Below are 14,404 nucleotides of genomic sequence, written 5' to 3' on the forward strand. Positions count from 1 at the left end.
CTTGTTTAATTTTTATTCTACACTAACCCAGTGTTGTGTTTAAACTGAACTGTTTGGTAACTACACTTGAAGTAGCAAACTGTAGCATATTGACCCTTTACAGGGGCAATGGACCTCTAATATTTGAACTGTCTAGGAGAGGGCTGAACAGTGCAGAATACACATTTGGGGGAAAATTCAGGACTGGGGTCAACCTGCAGGTAGTAACTAAGGCTGCTGGAAGCTAGAGTGTGGCTGGCGGGTTGCTGACAGGCTGCTGGGGTCAGAGTTGCTGGACCATGGCTGTAGCTATACACAAACACTCAGGGTGTGACCTGCATGCTAGTAGGCGGGTTGCCAGTGGCCCAGGTTGGAAGCTAAAAGAGCAAAGCATGTGAGGTGCCCAAGGTTGCATGGTGGGCAATGACACAACCCCTCACTGGTCTGGACTGAAACCCAGAATGTGGCAAGGGGTAAGCACAGAGTTAGAGTGGTTGATTATACAAAAAGTTTGATCCCCATAAGGAATGTCTTGAGTGGCCACCTAACATTCATATTATGACACAATCTCTCTCTCTCTCCTCCTCCCTGCTGGGCACTTGGCCTGAAGAAGAAAAGGACTATATGCGAACTGAGGAACACCCAACTCTTTCAATGAGCAAATTTCCTCAAATTTATGGTATGGTGTGTAAGCTTGTGTGTGCAAATTGGTCTCAAATTGTATTGTGTTATTTAGAAGGAATATGTTTCAGTAGGTTTTTTTCCCCTTTTCTATAGTGGACTGTAATTCATGATTTCATAGAAAAGACAGGTGGGCAAACAAAGAGGGGAAGGGTTCTGGTGCATTTTTCCCCCTATGCCATGGAGTCCCCAGGCGATGCTCTGGAACTGCTCCCCACGAAACCAGTCAAGACTCTGGGGAAGTCTCCTTTCTGTGAGCAGACTGTCTTCAGGACATACAGCTCACACAACTTCCACCTTCCCAGGTCTGACCTCGGAGCATTCAGCATCCTCAGCCCCTCCGTGCACTTCCCACAGCAAGTCCACCCAGGCAGGGTTCTGGGGAAGCCAGAGGGTCCTACACCCCAACTTCACAGTCAGATGTGACTCTCAGCCAGCCAGTAAAACAGAGGTTTATTAGATGACAGGAACATGGTCTAAAACAGAGCTTGTAGGTGCAAAGAACAAGACCCCTCAGCTGGGTCCATTTTGGAGGGGCAGTGAGCCAGACAACCACGTCTGCACTTCACTCCATGTCCCCAGCCAGCCCCAAACTGACTTCCCCTCCAGCCCCTCCTCCTCTGGGCTTTGTCCCTTTCCCGGGCCAGGAGGTCACCTGATTCCTTTGTTCTCCAACCCTTTAGCTCTCACCTTGCAGGGGGGAAGGGCCAGGCCATCAGCTGCCAGGAAACAGGGTGTTGGCCATTCTCTGTGTCCAGACTCCTGCACACACCTGCCCTCTAGGGCTCTGCAATGATCATACACCCTTATCCCACCACCTCAATACTTAAGAACTGCCTAGGGGAAACTGAGGCACCCCCACACTATTCAGAGGAAACATTAAGAACAGTCCGGCTTCGTCAAACCCTAATATCAAATATTTTCTGTTTATTTCTTTTTTTAAAAAATGAAATGAAAATAATCCAAGAGAGACACGAGCTGGACACTTTGCCTGAAGACAAAAGATTTCAGAAAACTACAGAACAGTGTGATTAAAAATGTGACATCAAGCAAGCCAAAGTACCTGAATCCAGTCATGCTAAACAAACAGCAAAAGAGACAGAACACACATTTAGGATGAAATATTTAGAAAAGGTTTTGAAGATATAAACAATTATAAATGCCTTTAAAGTGACAGCCAATATGCACAGCAATTTATGTAAATTCCAACAATGCATATTAAATAAATAAAAAAACCCTAATCATCCTCAGGAAATTATCAAGTATTATCATAGCTATAACTTTCTCTCTTTCATATTACTGTATAGGATGTCCTTCCATTCATTCTGTATGTCTCTCTCTCTCAGCACACTTTCTGTAATGGCACTGGCTCTGGTGAGGCTCTTTGGCATCTCTATTATACAGTGTTCCTGTTTGACATTAAATTATCTTCTTTTTTAGCAAGTAAAAATAGGGGAATCTGAGTGTTACAATATAGAGATGTTTGAATTAGCTTCTGAGGAGACTAATTTGGGAGTTAGAAAGTCAATCTCTTTCTCATGTGCTGAAGCACTAAAGTAAATAGTAGCCAAAGGGTAAAAAGCACACTGCCAAAGTTTTCTTTTTTTGTAGGCTTCTTCACTATTCACAAGGAACTAGTGGCCAGATTTTTAAAGATATTTAGATGCTTTAAGATGCAGATAGGTGCCTACTGGAATTTTCAAAAGTGACTCAGTGCCTGTCATTTATTTCAATGGGAGTTAGGTGCCTAGGCAGTTTTAAAAATCCTACTAGGTTCCCTTTTGCATCCTTGGGTTCCTACATATATTTTTTTTTTAAATCTGGCCCTAGGAGCTAATATTAGAAACTCTCAGGTAGAGTCAACAGAATCTGCAGTATATGCCTTCAATCTCTTATAGCACTACTTATTTTTCTGAATCTTCCTCCTATTACAGTGTATTGCCCCTAGGCCACTACTGTATATGCTTTTCACTTGCATTTCTACTTAAGGGCCTTTTTAAAAAAAACCCTGATATTCTATTTACAATATATTTTCACTCTTAATATTGTCATTTAAATCATTGTCTATTAGTCAGATTTTCTTAAAATTTCACACTTGCTAAGGTAACTTTCATCTGCTTTCCCCAGAGGACCAGGCTGCGAACCCTTTATTCACTGTAGTGAAACTACTCATCCAAATAATGCTACTGGAGTAAATAGGACCAGTCAGGGGAAGGATTATTCATAGAGCTGGTCAAAAATGGAATTCTTGTCCCATGTGAAAATCTGAGATTCTGAAATTTCAATTTGTCCTGATTCAGGATGCAAGCTGGACATCTCAGACTTTTTCATAAAATGAGATATTCTGAAAAATTTTGGTCTGACCTTACCAAAATATTCCCCTTTGATAAGGTCAAAATGCTTCACTTTTGACTATAATATTGTTTGCTTTGACTATATTATTTCATATGAAGGTTTAAACATTTTGATTTTTATACAATATAAAATAGAAAACAAAATGTTTTGATAAGACAAACTAAATGTGTCAACCTTATTGAAATAAAATGTTTTAATAAATTCCCAAACATTCTAACAAAATTGATACATTACCACAAAACATTTTGATTGAATCAAATCAGCATTTTTCTGACATAAAAATGTTCCATCAGAAATTTTTCAATCAGTTTTAACTGCTCAACAGTGCTAGTAAGGGGTTCAAAATTTAACACAGACTTAAAAAAAATATATAGATAGATACACCAGGTGAGGTTCTTAATCCCAGTGGCAGAGAAATCTAAAGTGGCTTAAAGCTAAATTTCTGCTGTCCCAATGTTGGGGTACTCCAGGGACTATCCCACGTGCCCCTCATCCCAACACACCCTTCTCATCCTCAACCATGCCCCAACATGCACCTCCCAACACCCAGTCACACCCCGTATGATGCCAAGGTTTGAGGGGATGCTCAGTAAACAGTCTACAACCGCCTTTCTCAGTTCCTGTACCAAGGGAATCTCCTTTGGATGGATCCACAACTCCTCCTCTATGACACTCTGGCCCTTGTACATAAAGGGGATGAAGTAATGCTGAGAATCTCAACCACTGTTTATAACTACTCACAGCATTTTAAAAATGAAATTCATTCTCTCCAAAACAATGTTTCTTCCACTGCTCATTCACAATGATTTGTTACCGTGGGGCTTTTAAAATGTCTTTCATACATAATATATGTGTATGTGTGTATTTTCTTGAAAAAGAAATATATTTCTTTTCAAAGGATAAATACTGAGGAATTTTTAAAATGTTAAAAGTTTAATCAGATATGAGAAATAAGTAAACTATAAGTGAGGGGAAAGGTAAGTCTGAGTTTCAGTGGTTGAACATTTAACAGCACCCCTTCAAATACTAGTTTGTACATTTGTATTCTTTATTTTAAGTTTATGGGACAGCCATATCTCATTTTGACTAGGGTCCCAAGGAAACAAAACTCACACAATCAGTAAAGTAAAGTAAAATAGAGAAAACACTCAAGATGGTTGAAACATTTCATTACTCATTTTTTAATCTCCCTGTTTACATCATGCTGATATCTCAATTTTAAGCATGTGTTCATATGTATAACTGTTCTGCCAATGATTATGCAGTCCTGCCACTGATTTAAAAGCAAAAGAATGTTGGGGAAAAAAACAAAGGATATGTAACGCTAAAATCTGTAACCCATGCCTCATGATGCTCATGCATGGCGGGGTTCTCCATAACCAGATTTCAAGGGTTATTGGATGCCTCTGCTATTCTCAAATCAAGTAGCCACCAGGGGCAGGGGGAGGCCCAGGCTGTGTTAATTTTTCCGAGGATCCCTTGCCTTGGGACCTGGCAGTCAGATACCAGCGTGGTGAGCATGGTGTAAATAGGCAAAGAGACTACATCAGACAAAGCAGTACATTGGAATCAAGGTGCTTTGCTGTGGTTTCAATACCACTATAATGACCTGCAAGAATGCACTATTTACTAATGCCCTTATAGAGTGTGTAATTGGGCATACTGCAGCCTCTATGTAAGTAAGGCTTTTTTCTTAAACACTTGTATTAATCTTTAAGTACAACTGTCTGGATTTTATTATTTTATTGTTGAATTGTTTGTGGGTGGTAAGTGATTATAATGATTGCAAAGAAATATTGTTTTACAATCTTTATGTAGAAAATTAAAATGTTACAGAGCCCACAGATGTTTTCATTCGGTTTTCCACCCCCACATTCATTTGTAATTGTTCTTAGTTTTCTTTGTTTAGTTTTTAGAATAAAAGCACCTTTTACACAAGAAGAATCTACTAAAGTGTTCCCAATTTTTAAACAATTTAAACAAAACGTAGGCAGTAATAACACATGTACCCTATAATTTCTGTAATTAATAGAAAAGAATATAAGGAATGACAAGTTAATTTTCCTCTTTTCCTTTCAAAATACACTGCATATGATTAATAATTTTCCAGTTATTTAAGTGTAACATTTATCACCATAAGAAAATGAAGTCTTGAGAAGATTGTCAACTCTGACCAAGACCAACACCAAACAGCAACTCAGAATTAAGGGGTATTCTGTTCTCAGTAAAAGAGAATAGAACCTCTCCAATGCGCAAATGACAAGTATTACATTCATTTTACTATCTTCCATATAAGAATATAAAATGTAAAATGCAGACAAAGGAATGAATAAATTAGAATGACATTTATGTTTTTTTCTAGGTCACCAACCTGACAGTATTGGGAAATTTCAGAAAATAACAATGTTATCTAAATTAACTTTTCTATGGTAACAGTAACTTTCATATTGTTCTAGTGGCTTGTTATAATATGAACATGAAGTTTAAACATTTCAGAGATTTTAAAACATGATACAGAATAACTGGCAAGCTATCACACTTATTGTGAGGAGACCAAGACCCTAGCTATTACATGAGACTTTCAAATTATATTTGAGATATTCATGAGAGATTAGGGAGTTTCTAATAAACCACTGAGAAAGTTTGTTAATCTTCCTGAATTTTTCATGAACTTTTCTATTTTGATAACATTTACACAAACAGATGCAAATCTGTAGCAAAGAGCACTTATCACCAGCCAGTCCCTCCTACTCTATCATAACGAGCCCCAGATTCTTTAACTCTGTGTTGCATGCGTTTACACACATTCTAGGGGACAGCTTTTTGAAACACAGATCTTCTGGACCTGATTCTTCTCTCACACTGGTGTAAATCAAAAGTAACACCACCTACTCTGTTCCTAGACATGTTCTGGATGTGATAGCCATTGTAGAGGGAAAGGGGTCACCAAGTGGCAGGCAGGGAGGGTGCAAGGTTGTCTATGCTGGAAAGTTCATGGTCCCAAGCCTCAGAACTTTTGCACATGCACTGTCACTACCATCCTCTAATGCAGGCAGGGATGGGGTGACAATTGTATCCCCTCCTGAAAGGGGTAATGGATTGAGAACCCTTCAAAAAAAAACTAATCTCATAAAAGTGACCATCCAGAGAGCCATCATCAGTACCCTAGAGGCATGACAACTCCCAGCCTCCTTTCTGATCTACAGCCACAACTTCCTCTGTTGGACCTCTCCAATATCTTTCAAGTCTACCAAACATGCCGCAGAGATGACCATCCTACTTTCCAACTGTTCTGTCCATGTCATTCCCCACCTTGAATCCCTGCAGTGATATCAAGATTCTTTCTGCTTCACATTCAAAGTCTTCATCCTTACTTCTGCATATACTTCAGTTCCTGCCTAGAGCCCATCTCTCCCTCCTCACCCACTCATGCCATACATTAGATTGGCTCAATATTCCTTGTCTCTTCCCAGTCTTCCTCCTCCACAATCAAGTCTATGCCTCTTCTTAAATCATCTCCTATGCTTGTCTGCTACACAAATTTTCCTTTCTCCTCCCAATTCTTTATGACTCATCTTTAGATTACCCATGTGGAGCTCACTGCAGGACTGGGATCTTACTCGGTTAAGGGATACCATTGACTCCAATGGGGATACTCAGAGTAAGATACTATTCAATATAAAGGTGGCAAAATCTGGCACTAAATGATAAGGTAAGTTGTAGTCCTAGGCAGAAGTGTGTTAAGGCATTTTTATCTTCCTTACTAGGGCCCTAATGCTATAACTTGTTGCTTGTGGGCAGATCCTTGTGCCCTAGTTGTAAACTGCTATGTTTGAACTTAGTGGTAATGTTGAGACTGCAATCATGCCAGAAAAGAAAATGGGTCTTATCATCAAGGTCCATGCTGGTTTGAAGGCCCAGTTCCCCCTGAAAAAGATCTCTGGAAAAACAGCTTTGGCTGGACCCTCTGACTGGTAACTGAGCACTCAGGTATCAGATGTATTGTACTAGATGGCATGATACTGCTGGAGAAGCTCTTAATCAGCTCCTGCCACTCCAGCCCCAATAAGGGAGAATGGATTGAGGCTGGGTGAACCACCCTATGTTTGCCTGGTAACTGACCACACCTGCCAGCCTCATTAGCAGGAGCTATAAAGCTGAAAAGAAGTGAGAGCAAGGGGGGCAGAGACTAAGAGCCAGAGGTCAGGCTCAGAGGGAGTAGAAGCCTCCTACTCTGTTGCCGGCCAGGCCTGTGGTAGACCAAGCAGTTATAAAGCCTGTATATAGTTGGAAACTGATGGTGGGAAACTGATCACAGATAAAGAACACAGGTGTTGCACTAGACTGAAGTGTCCCTGATTCATGGAGGAGAAGGTCCAATGGGCCGAATCCGGAGGGGCGCTGTGGGTAGCCCGTTACAGGCCCCTATAGACAAGCATACATAAAACAAGGAGGACCACCACCCTCATAACTTTTAGCCCAGTGGTTAGGATACTCACCAAGAGTATAGGAGACCCTGCATTTATATACCCCCATGTGGTGGGGTGGCTGCCCTACACAGGGAGAAGAAGGGGGTTAAAAGCAGGGAGGCTGCGCAGAGCCCACTAATCAGGAAAGGGATTCTTGAGCCCACCAATAGAGGGAAAGGCTTGCTGGAGCAGCCAATGAGAGCCAGCAAGGGCCATCTATAAAGGGCTGTTCAGCAGAGCAGAAAGGAGTCTCTGCCTGGAAGATAAGGGAGGAGGACTGGCTGCCTGAAGAAGCGCCACAGATAGAGCAGTGAGGGGAAGGGGCAGCAGCATGTGAGGGTGTGCTGCTGGTGGACCACTGCCAGGCTAGGGCCTTGCTACCAGGGCTGAGAGGGTGCTAGGACTATGTGGGGAAGTGGCCCAGGGAAAAGAGGCAGCAGCTTGGAGGAGGGCAGTAGGTGGCTGCTGGCTATAGGGACCCTGGGTTGAGACCCAGAGTAGCGGGCGGGCCTGGGTCTCCCCCACCCTTGCTCCCCACTTGCCAATGAGGAGAGTGGCCGGTATCCAGATTGCAGTTTGCCCCGAGGTAAGGGGCTAAACCATGGACTGCAGTTGGACGCTGAGGCAAATGGTGGGACAAAGGACTGCCGGTCCCCCGGAAGCAGGGAGATACCGGAGTGGGGGCACAGCCAGAGGACCGTCCCCAGAAGAGGATGCTGCAGTCCGGGGAGCAACATGGGTCCAAAGAGTGGAGACAGCAATGACGGCAGGCGTGACACCACTAGCTGAAGGCAGATTGAAAGGGCCGACGGCTAATTCCCATGATGGCCAAGAGGAGGCCCTGTGGTGGTGAGTCCTGCTTTGTCACACCCCTCCATATGAGGGGGAGAAATTCTTTGAACAGGAAACTGCCCCTCTAAGGTGAGTATCCTAACAATTGGGCTATAGAATGTTCTGACGTGGACTGCCCTCAGTCTATCCTGGTGAAGCTCTTCCAATGTGGATATAAAATTAAAACATTCATTAGTACAAGGGTCTTCCACCTCCCAGGTGAGTGCCCTAACCATCAGGCTACGGAGTCCTTCTCAAGTTACAAGGGAGGTCCCTGCTGTCCTCCATCACCACACCACCATCACCTGCTTCTTGTAAAAATGGCACAGGCACCTAATGCCAGGAGGGGGTTTGCAGCTGAGAATCCCCAACAGAGGTGGGTGCCTTCCTGCAGCCAGGATTTTGGCGCCTATCTCCGAGAGGGGAAGAGGCTTAGCATACACCCTTCAGCTTGGCATCTCCCATAAGCTATTTTAAGCAAGGAGCCTTCCAGCTTGGTTCTGTGAATCCCATTCTAAGGTGCCCGTCTCTCCCCCCTCAGTGCTCTAGGTGCTGAACTCAGGCTTTGTGAATATCAGTGATTTTCTAGGCACATCAGCTTCTTTGTGAAACTAGTCTTCTGTGTAGGACAGTGGCAATACACTTCTCCACACTTTTTTTTAAGGCATATATATTTGTCATGTCATTCCCAATCATGCTGCCATTTCACTGTTATCTGGAAAGAGACACTTTGGAATTTTAACAAATTTCTCAAGAGATCTGATACAAAATTTAGTAGATACTTTAAAAAAAAAGAAAATTTCCAGATCGTTGAGAGAGAATATAGCATGCTATACTACCTGCACACCTAAGTTATAAATACAATCAAATTGTTTATGAAATGTACATATGAAAAATATTCACTTCCAACATCCATAGTGCATGACACAACCACTCAGATATAAATGTGATATTTGATTGTTTTTTGGAATACATTTGTGTGTTCTGGGGTGTTATTTTTTATATATATATTTTTTAGCTTTTACACTTTAATCAAATACTTTTAGTAAAAGAATATTTGCTCATTAATAATGATCTCTCAGACACTCCAAAGAACTAGTGCTTTTTGTGATGACTTAAGTGGTCATTCACCTCCCTCTGTATCATAGTCAAGAACCAATTGTAACTAAATGCCCTGGTGCATCTCTGGGGTTGATGTATGTGGTAGGTTAAGGGAGACAAAAATGAGGATTAGTGAGTACTGGAATTTGATAAACACGGATTTTCCTTGACATCAGAGAGAAATAAAGAAAGTGCAGGAATCAAGAGAAAATCCCGGTTGGTAATCCAAATATAGTATAGAGGTGGGATATTATCGATGTGGAGATTGTGTAGGAATAGTTACAGTGTAATCCCTTCACAAGTCTCTTTCACCAGTTTCGAGCAGTTTCTATTCTCTGTATTTCCTTTTTACCCTGTCTGACGGGTTTGCTGTGCTCAAGCTTCTTAACCACATAGGATAATAGGCTCCACTTACATTTACCGCCTTTCATCTCTGTTTCAATTAAATTTGTTCTGTATGCTAGCTTGAAAATCTGTCCCAAATCAGTTTGTTTAAATCAAATAATAAGCTCTCAGTCCAAAATTTTGGGCTGTACTTTTAAGTCAGTGAAATATACTTCTAATTATTTTTTTCTTTTAACGGTGAGATGATCCCTAAATTAGTATTTAAGAAACATGGTTTGTATCAATGTCACAAAAACACAATCAACAATAATACTGTGAAGAAACATGGTTTGTATCAATGTCACAAAAACACAATCAACAATAATACTGTGTGATGAAAGCAATAATATTTATTTTAAGCCTAACTTTTTTTTAACTGCTCTGATCATTTTTTTCTCTCCCCTGTTTTCATACTATGTTTTTAATTTCAACTATAACTATAATATTCTACAAGGATAATGCTATAATTTGGAATATTACCCACCAGTCAGAAACATGGAATGTTTTAATGTCACCCAAAACACAATTTCCAGTGATTGAAGCAGTTCATCATGTCAGGGAAGCAAAGTATGCACATATTCCATAAATTAGAGTGACAAAGCCGAAGCAATAGTAGAGAAAATGCTTTCTGGGAAGGAAAAAGCTCTTTTGGCAAGCTCAGCATGGAAACATTCCAGAGAATTCAGTCTATGATTATTTAATGTTTGCAGAGCATTCTAGTGCATTATAGTGAACATTTCATTCTTGATTTGAGTTTAAACAACCAGTACAGAAGCTTTTGTGTTAAAAGCTATCAGATTAATATGGCATGTTTTAAATTCTCCTCTCCCTAAAAAGTATCAGGTTATAAAAGTGCAATCCTAAATACTGGAGAGAAAACATATTTTTCCTCCTTTTTTTAAAAAAGGACATTTTACTGATGCCATTATACAACTTGTTTCTGGCTGTGTGAAAATGTGCTGTATACTTCCGATTAATGGACCAGACCCCCAGATATATGTGAAGAACACATATGTCAGTACAGACAGTGAATGAAAACATAACATTTGAGCTCCCCTGATCCTGGGCTTGCTGTGTAACACTTTAGCCCACTGTATTACTTTGCAACAACCCAAAGACTGCTCCAAGTTACAATGGCTTTCAAGGACACCAAGGTGCCAATACAGCAGATAGGGATGAAAGAGGCATAGGGAAGCCCCCACAATCGCCCTTTGCCGTGGATACACCCTCTATGCCTGAAAGAGGGCAGAGGTTGGTGCGGGAATCACTACACCAGCTGTATACAAATGACAAATCATACACAGGCTACTGGCTGTAAGGCCAGAATCAGCCAACAGTCCAGCACAATCTGTGCAGACTCTGGGCCAATATTTCACATTTTCTCATATATTGTGGATTTTAAAACTATTTTAACAAAACATATGTTTCCTGCTGCTTCTAATGGCCCTTTAAATCTTAATTTTTAAATGAATTACTGTACTCTGACTTGTGAAAACTGCTATATAAAACAATGTTCTCTTTCTCTTTTCATGTAAATTCTAGGTTTTAAATTCTTCTGGACTTTGATTTTTACCACCTTATAATTTAGAAGGAAACACATTTCCTTTCTTGTCAGATGTATTATTTAAATATTTTAACATTGGAAATACAGCATGTTCCTCCTCCCTTCCTTCATTATTTCAAGACCAAAGGTAAACTTTTCAAAAAGCGCCTAAGTCCCATTTTCCAAAGTGACTTAGAAATGGAGTCCTAAATACCACATTCACTTGAAAATGGGACTCAGGTGCTCTTGAAAACATCAACACGGACCTCAGATCCTTTTCCACTTTTTATTGAACTGATAACTTCCAATAAGAAGTTTAAGCACCAAGAAGAAATGACTACACATACAAAAAATTAAATGCTCAGAGTACAAAGAAACATGTCAGTGAGCACAGAAGAAATATAGTGAGATCAAACTAATTCCTATACGCCATTCCAAGAAATGATGCAGCTTGTGAACTCCCCACTTCATACTAGCTGTGGGAGGGATTGTGCCAACCAAATTGCCACCCCTTCCAGAACTCTGAAAAGCCCCCAAAACAGGTCAGATAGCAAAATGCACCATCTTTTCTAATAGTATGCTTCCATATGTTAGAAAAGGAACAGGAGAAGAGCAATCAGGCTGATTATTGCTATGGAAGGGATACCCTACAAACAAAAACTCAAAACATGTACATAATCTGAACAAAAGAAAATGGGCGTTATCAGCTCTTTGGGATTCTGAAACCTAAAAGAAACATGCAAGGAACAAGAATTGTAACCTTTTCCACTCTTTAGGAACAGCCATGACTGAAATCTGCAGAAGAAAAACAAATCAGGCTAGATATTATACAGGGCTTCTCATTACAGTCTGTTACTGAAATACAGAACAATCTCCCATATATTGTAGATGCAGAAAGTAGAATACTAAAGATTTAGAAAAAATACACAGTTGGACATATCTGCTGAATAGTTTAATGAACCGGCCACAAAGGAAAAGGATGTATCAGAGTACTTATTCCTAGAATTCCTTCTTCCCTCCTAAAGGAATTATATTCTGTTGCAACCTCAATTATAATGTGTTTTAAGGTTTAGAAAAGACTGACAAGGATTCCCAGTTCTACTGATAGTAAAAAAATAAAAACCAGAGGATAGTTATGCATTAAATAAAAATATTTCATTTAAAGAAGCAACATCACGTGGCAAAGTAGCTAAAGGGAAAGATTCAAAACCATAAATGTTAATATAACTTTCACCGCAGAGAAAGACATAAGGTCACTGAGTAGATGAGGCGAAATAGGCAGAACACACAAAATGCTGTTCTAGAAATCTGAGCACAGAGAAAGCTCTAATCAAAGATTTCAAAAGGGTAAATGGTAAACCATTTTTGTTGAAATATTTTACTAGGGAGTAAAAGACAACATAAGCTGGTGGTAGGGTAGAGATTTCATAAAAATAGATGATGAAAAACTCCAGAATAAGAAGTTTTTATTTATTTTCTTCTCCAAAAACAGGTTTTTTTCTTTTTTTAGAAATATTGTAGTATTTAAATCAATGGACATGGGTAAAAAATTCCTTAAGCATGAACAATAAAGAGATACTAAAATGTTTTCTGGTAACAGAGAGAAGAAATTACTTCAGTTATTACCCAGTTCCCATGTTGTGAAGGAATGGATTTATACAGTGCCCACTTCTGTATCTTTGACTGCTTTACTTTTGTATGAATGGAACTGCACATCACTAAAGTTGAGTTGTTTAGATGTGGAGTTCATGTCTTCGTTTTCCTTTTATTCATAATTATAGAGTAAGCAATCTTTCTGTTCACTGGCAGGATAGATTTTTTTTTATGACCACCATTTGTCAGCTTCATCTTTATCCTAAACGAGAGCACAAACTTCAGAAAGCAGCAATCGAAAACAGTAAAGAGAAAGAACATAAGAAAGGCCATATTGGGTCAGAACAAAGGTCCATCTAGCCCAGTATCCTGTCTTTCAACAGTGGCCAGTGCCAGGTGCTCCAGAGGGAATGAACAGAACAGGTAAACCATCATCAAGTGATCCATCCCCTGTCTCCCATTCCCAGCTTCTGGCAAACAGATGCTAGGGATACCATCCCTGCCCATCCTGGCTAATAACCATTGATGGACCTAATCTCCATGAATTTATCTAGAAAGAAAGTAAGAGAGACAAACAAATTATCAGGTGATGAAGGGAAGAATGTTGTTAACTAGCTTTGTAGGATGTTGCAACCAGTACATACCAACCAATGTACTATCATTGGAGGGGTTAAGGAATGGTAAAAGTAATCTGAATTTTACCCACTGAGATCCCAAATTAGGCAAACATCCCTATTCTTGAAAGCACATAAACTTAACATTTTAAGCCAGTATACCTTAGCACATACTTAAGTGCTTTCCTGAATCAGGGCTTGAATTTTTGAGTAAATCAGAATTATAATTAGGGGTGGATTGGGTGGCTTAAAAAATAGAATAAGACCAAAAACAGAAAACATGAGCATATTTTCTGAGACAGCTGCTAAACAGAAACCACTTCAGAGAGCTCTACATTTTTATTTTAAAAATAAAACACATCCCTCTTTAATAGCCCTGACTGTGAGCCTCTAAAAATTAGTAATAAAGACTCCAGTCTTTGCTTTTATGGCACTAATTTACATTTTCCTGAGTTGCACACAATACTATATTAGTACAGGATCACCAGCCTTCTCATTTCAGTGGGCATAACCTAAAGATAGGCAGTTAGAGGATTAATATAGCTGACTTTGCTGACTGGGAAAAGGCTTGAAAAAACTCCTTTTCCATTGCCTGTGGTGGGTAGGAAGTTTTTTGGAAAGGTGCTATCAAACTCTACAGAATTAAGGTATTTTTTCTTAAACAAAAAGTTTCTTGCCTTTCTGATTATGACAAAAACCTTTCAAATCTATACCAAATTTAAACCTACTTCCTCCGGTGCTTATAGCTTTGCCAAGATATAGCAGAGTGGAAACCAGCTTACTACAGTCTTGTCAGTTTGCACATCCCTGTGGGCAGCTATGAAACTAACAAGGATCAGGTCAATTTCACACTG

The 14,404-nt window shown here is 40.0% G+C and overlaps 1 protein-coding gene across 4 annotated transcripts in view; it reads right to left on the bottom strand.

Moving 5' to 3' along the window:
• ATRNL1 (attractin like 1) overlaps positions 1-14,404 on the bottom strand; it is a 1,012,424-nt gene that overhangs the window by 560,771 nt on the left and 437,249 nt on the right. Inside the window, exon 22 of one of the 4 annotated variants that reach the window (XM_043551196.1) lies at positions 12,991-13,198. The exons of the other annotated variants lie outside the window; for them this stretch is intronic. Within the exon in view, the coding sequence (XP_043407131.1) occupies positions 13,090-13,198 (109 nt within the window). The 3' untranslated portion in view covers positions 12,991-13,089. Of the gene's footprint in view, positions 1-12,990; positions 13,199-14,404 lie in introns of those variants that run through there. 4 annotated transcript variants of the gene reach the window in all.

The sequence above is a fragment of the Chelonia mydas genome, chromosome 7 (genome assembly GCF_015237465.2).
Source record: "Chelonia mydas isolate rCheMyd1 chromosome 7, rCheMyd1.pri.v2, whole genome shotgun sequence".
Taxonomy (NCBI): Eukaryota; Metazoa; Chordata; order Testudines; family Cheloniidae; genus Chelonia; species Chelonia mydas.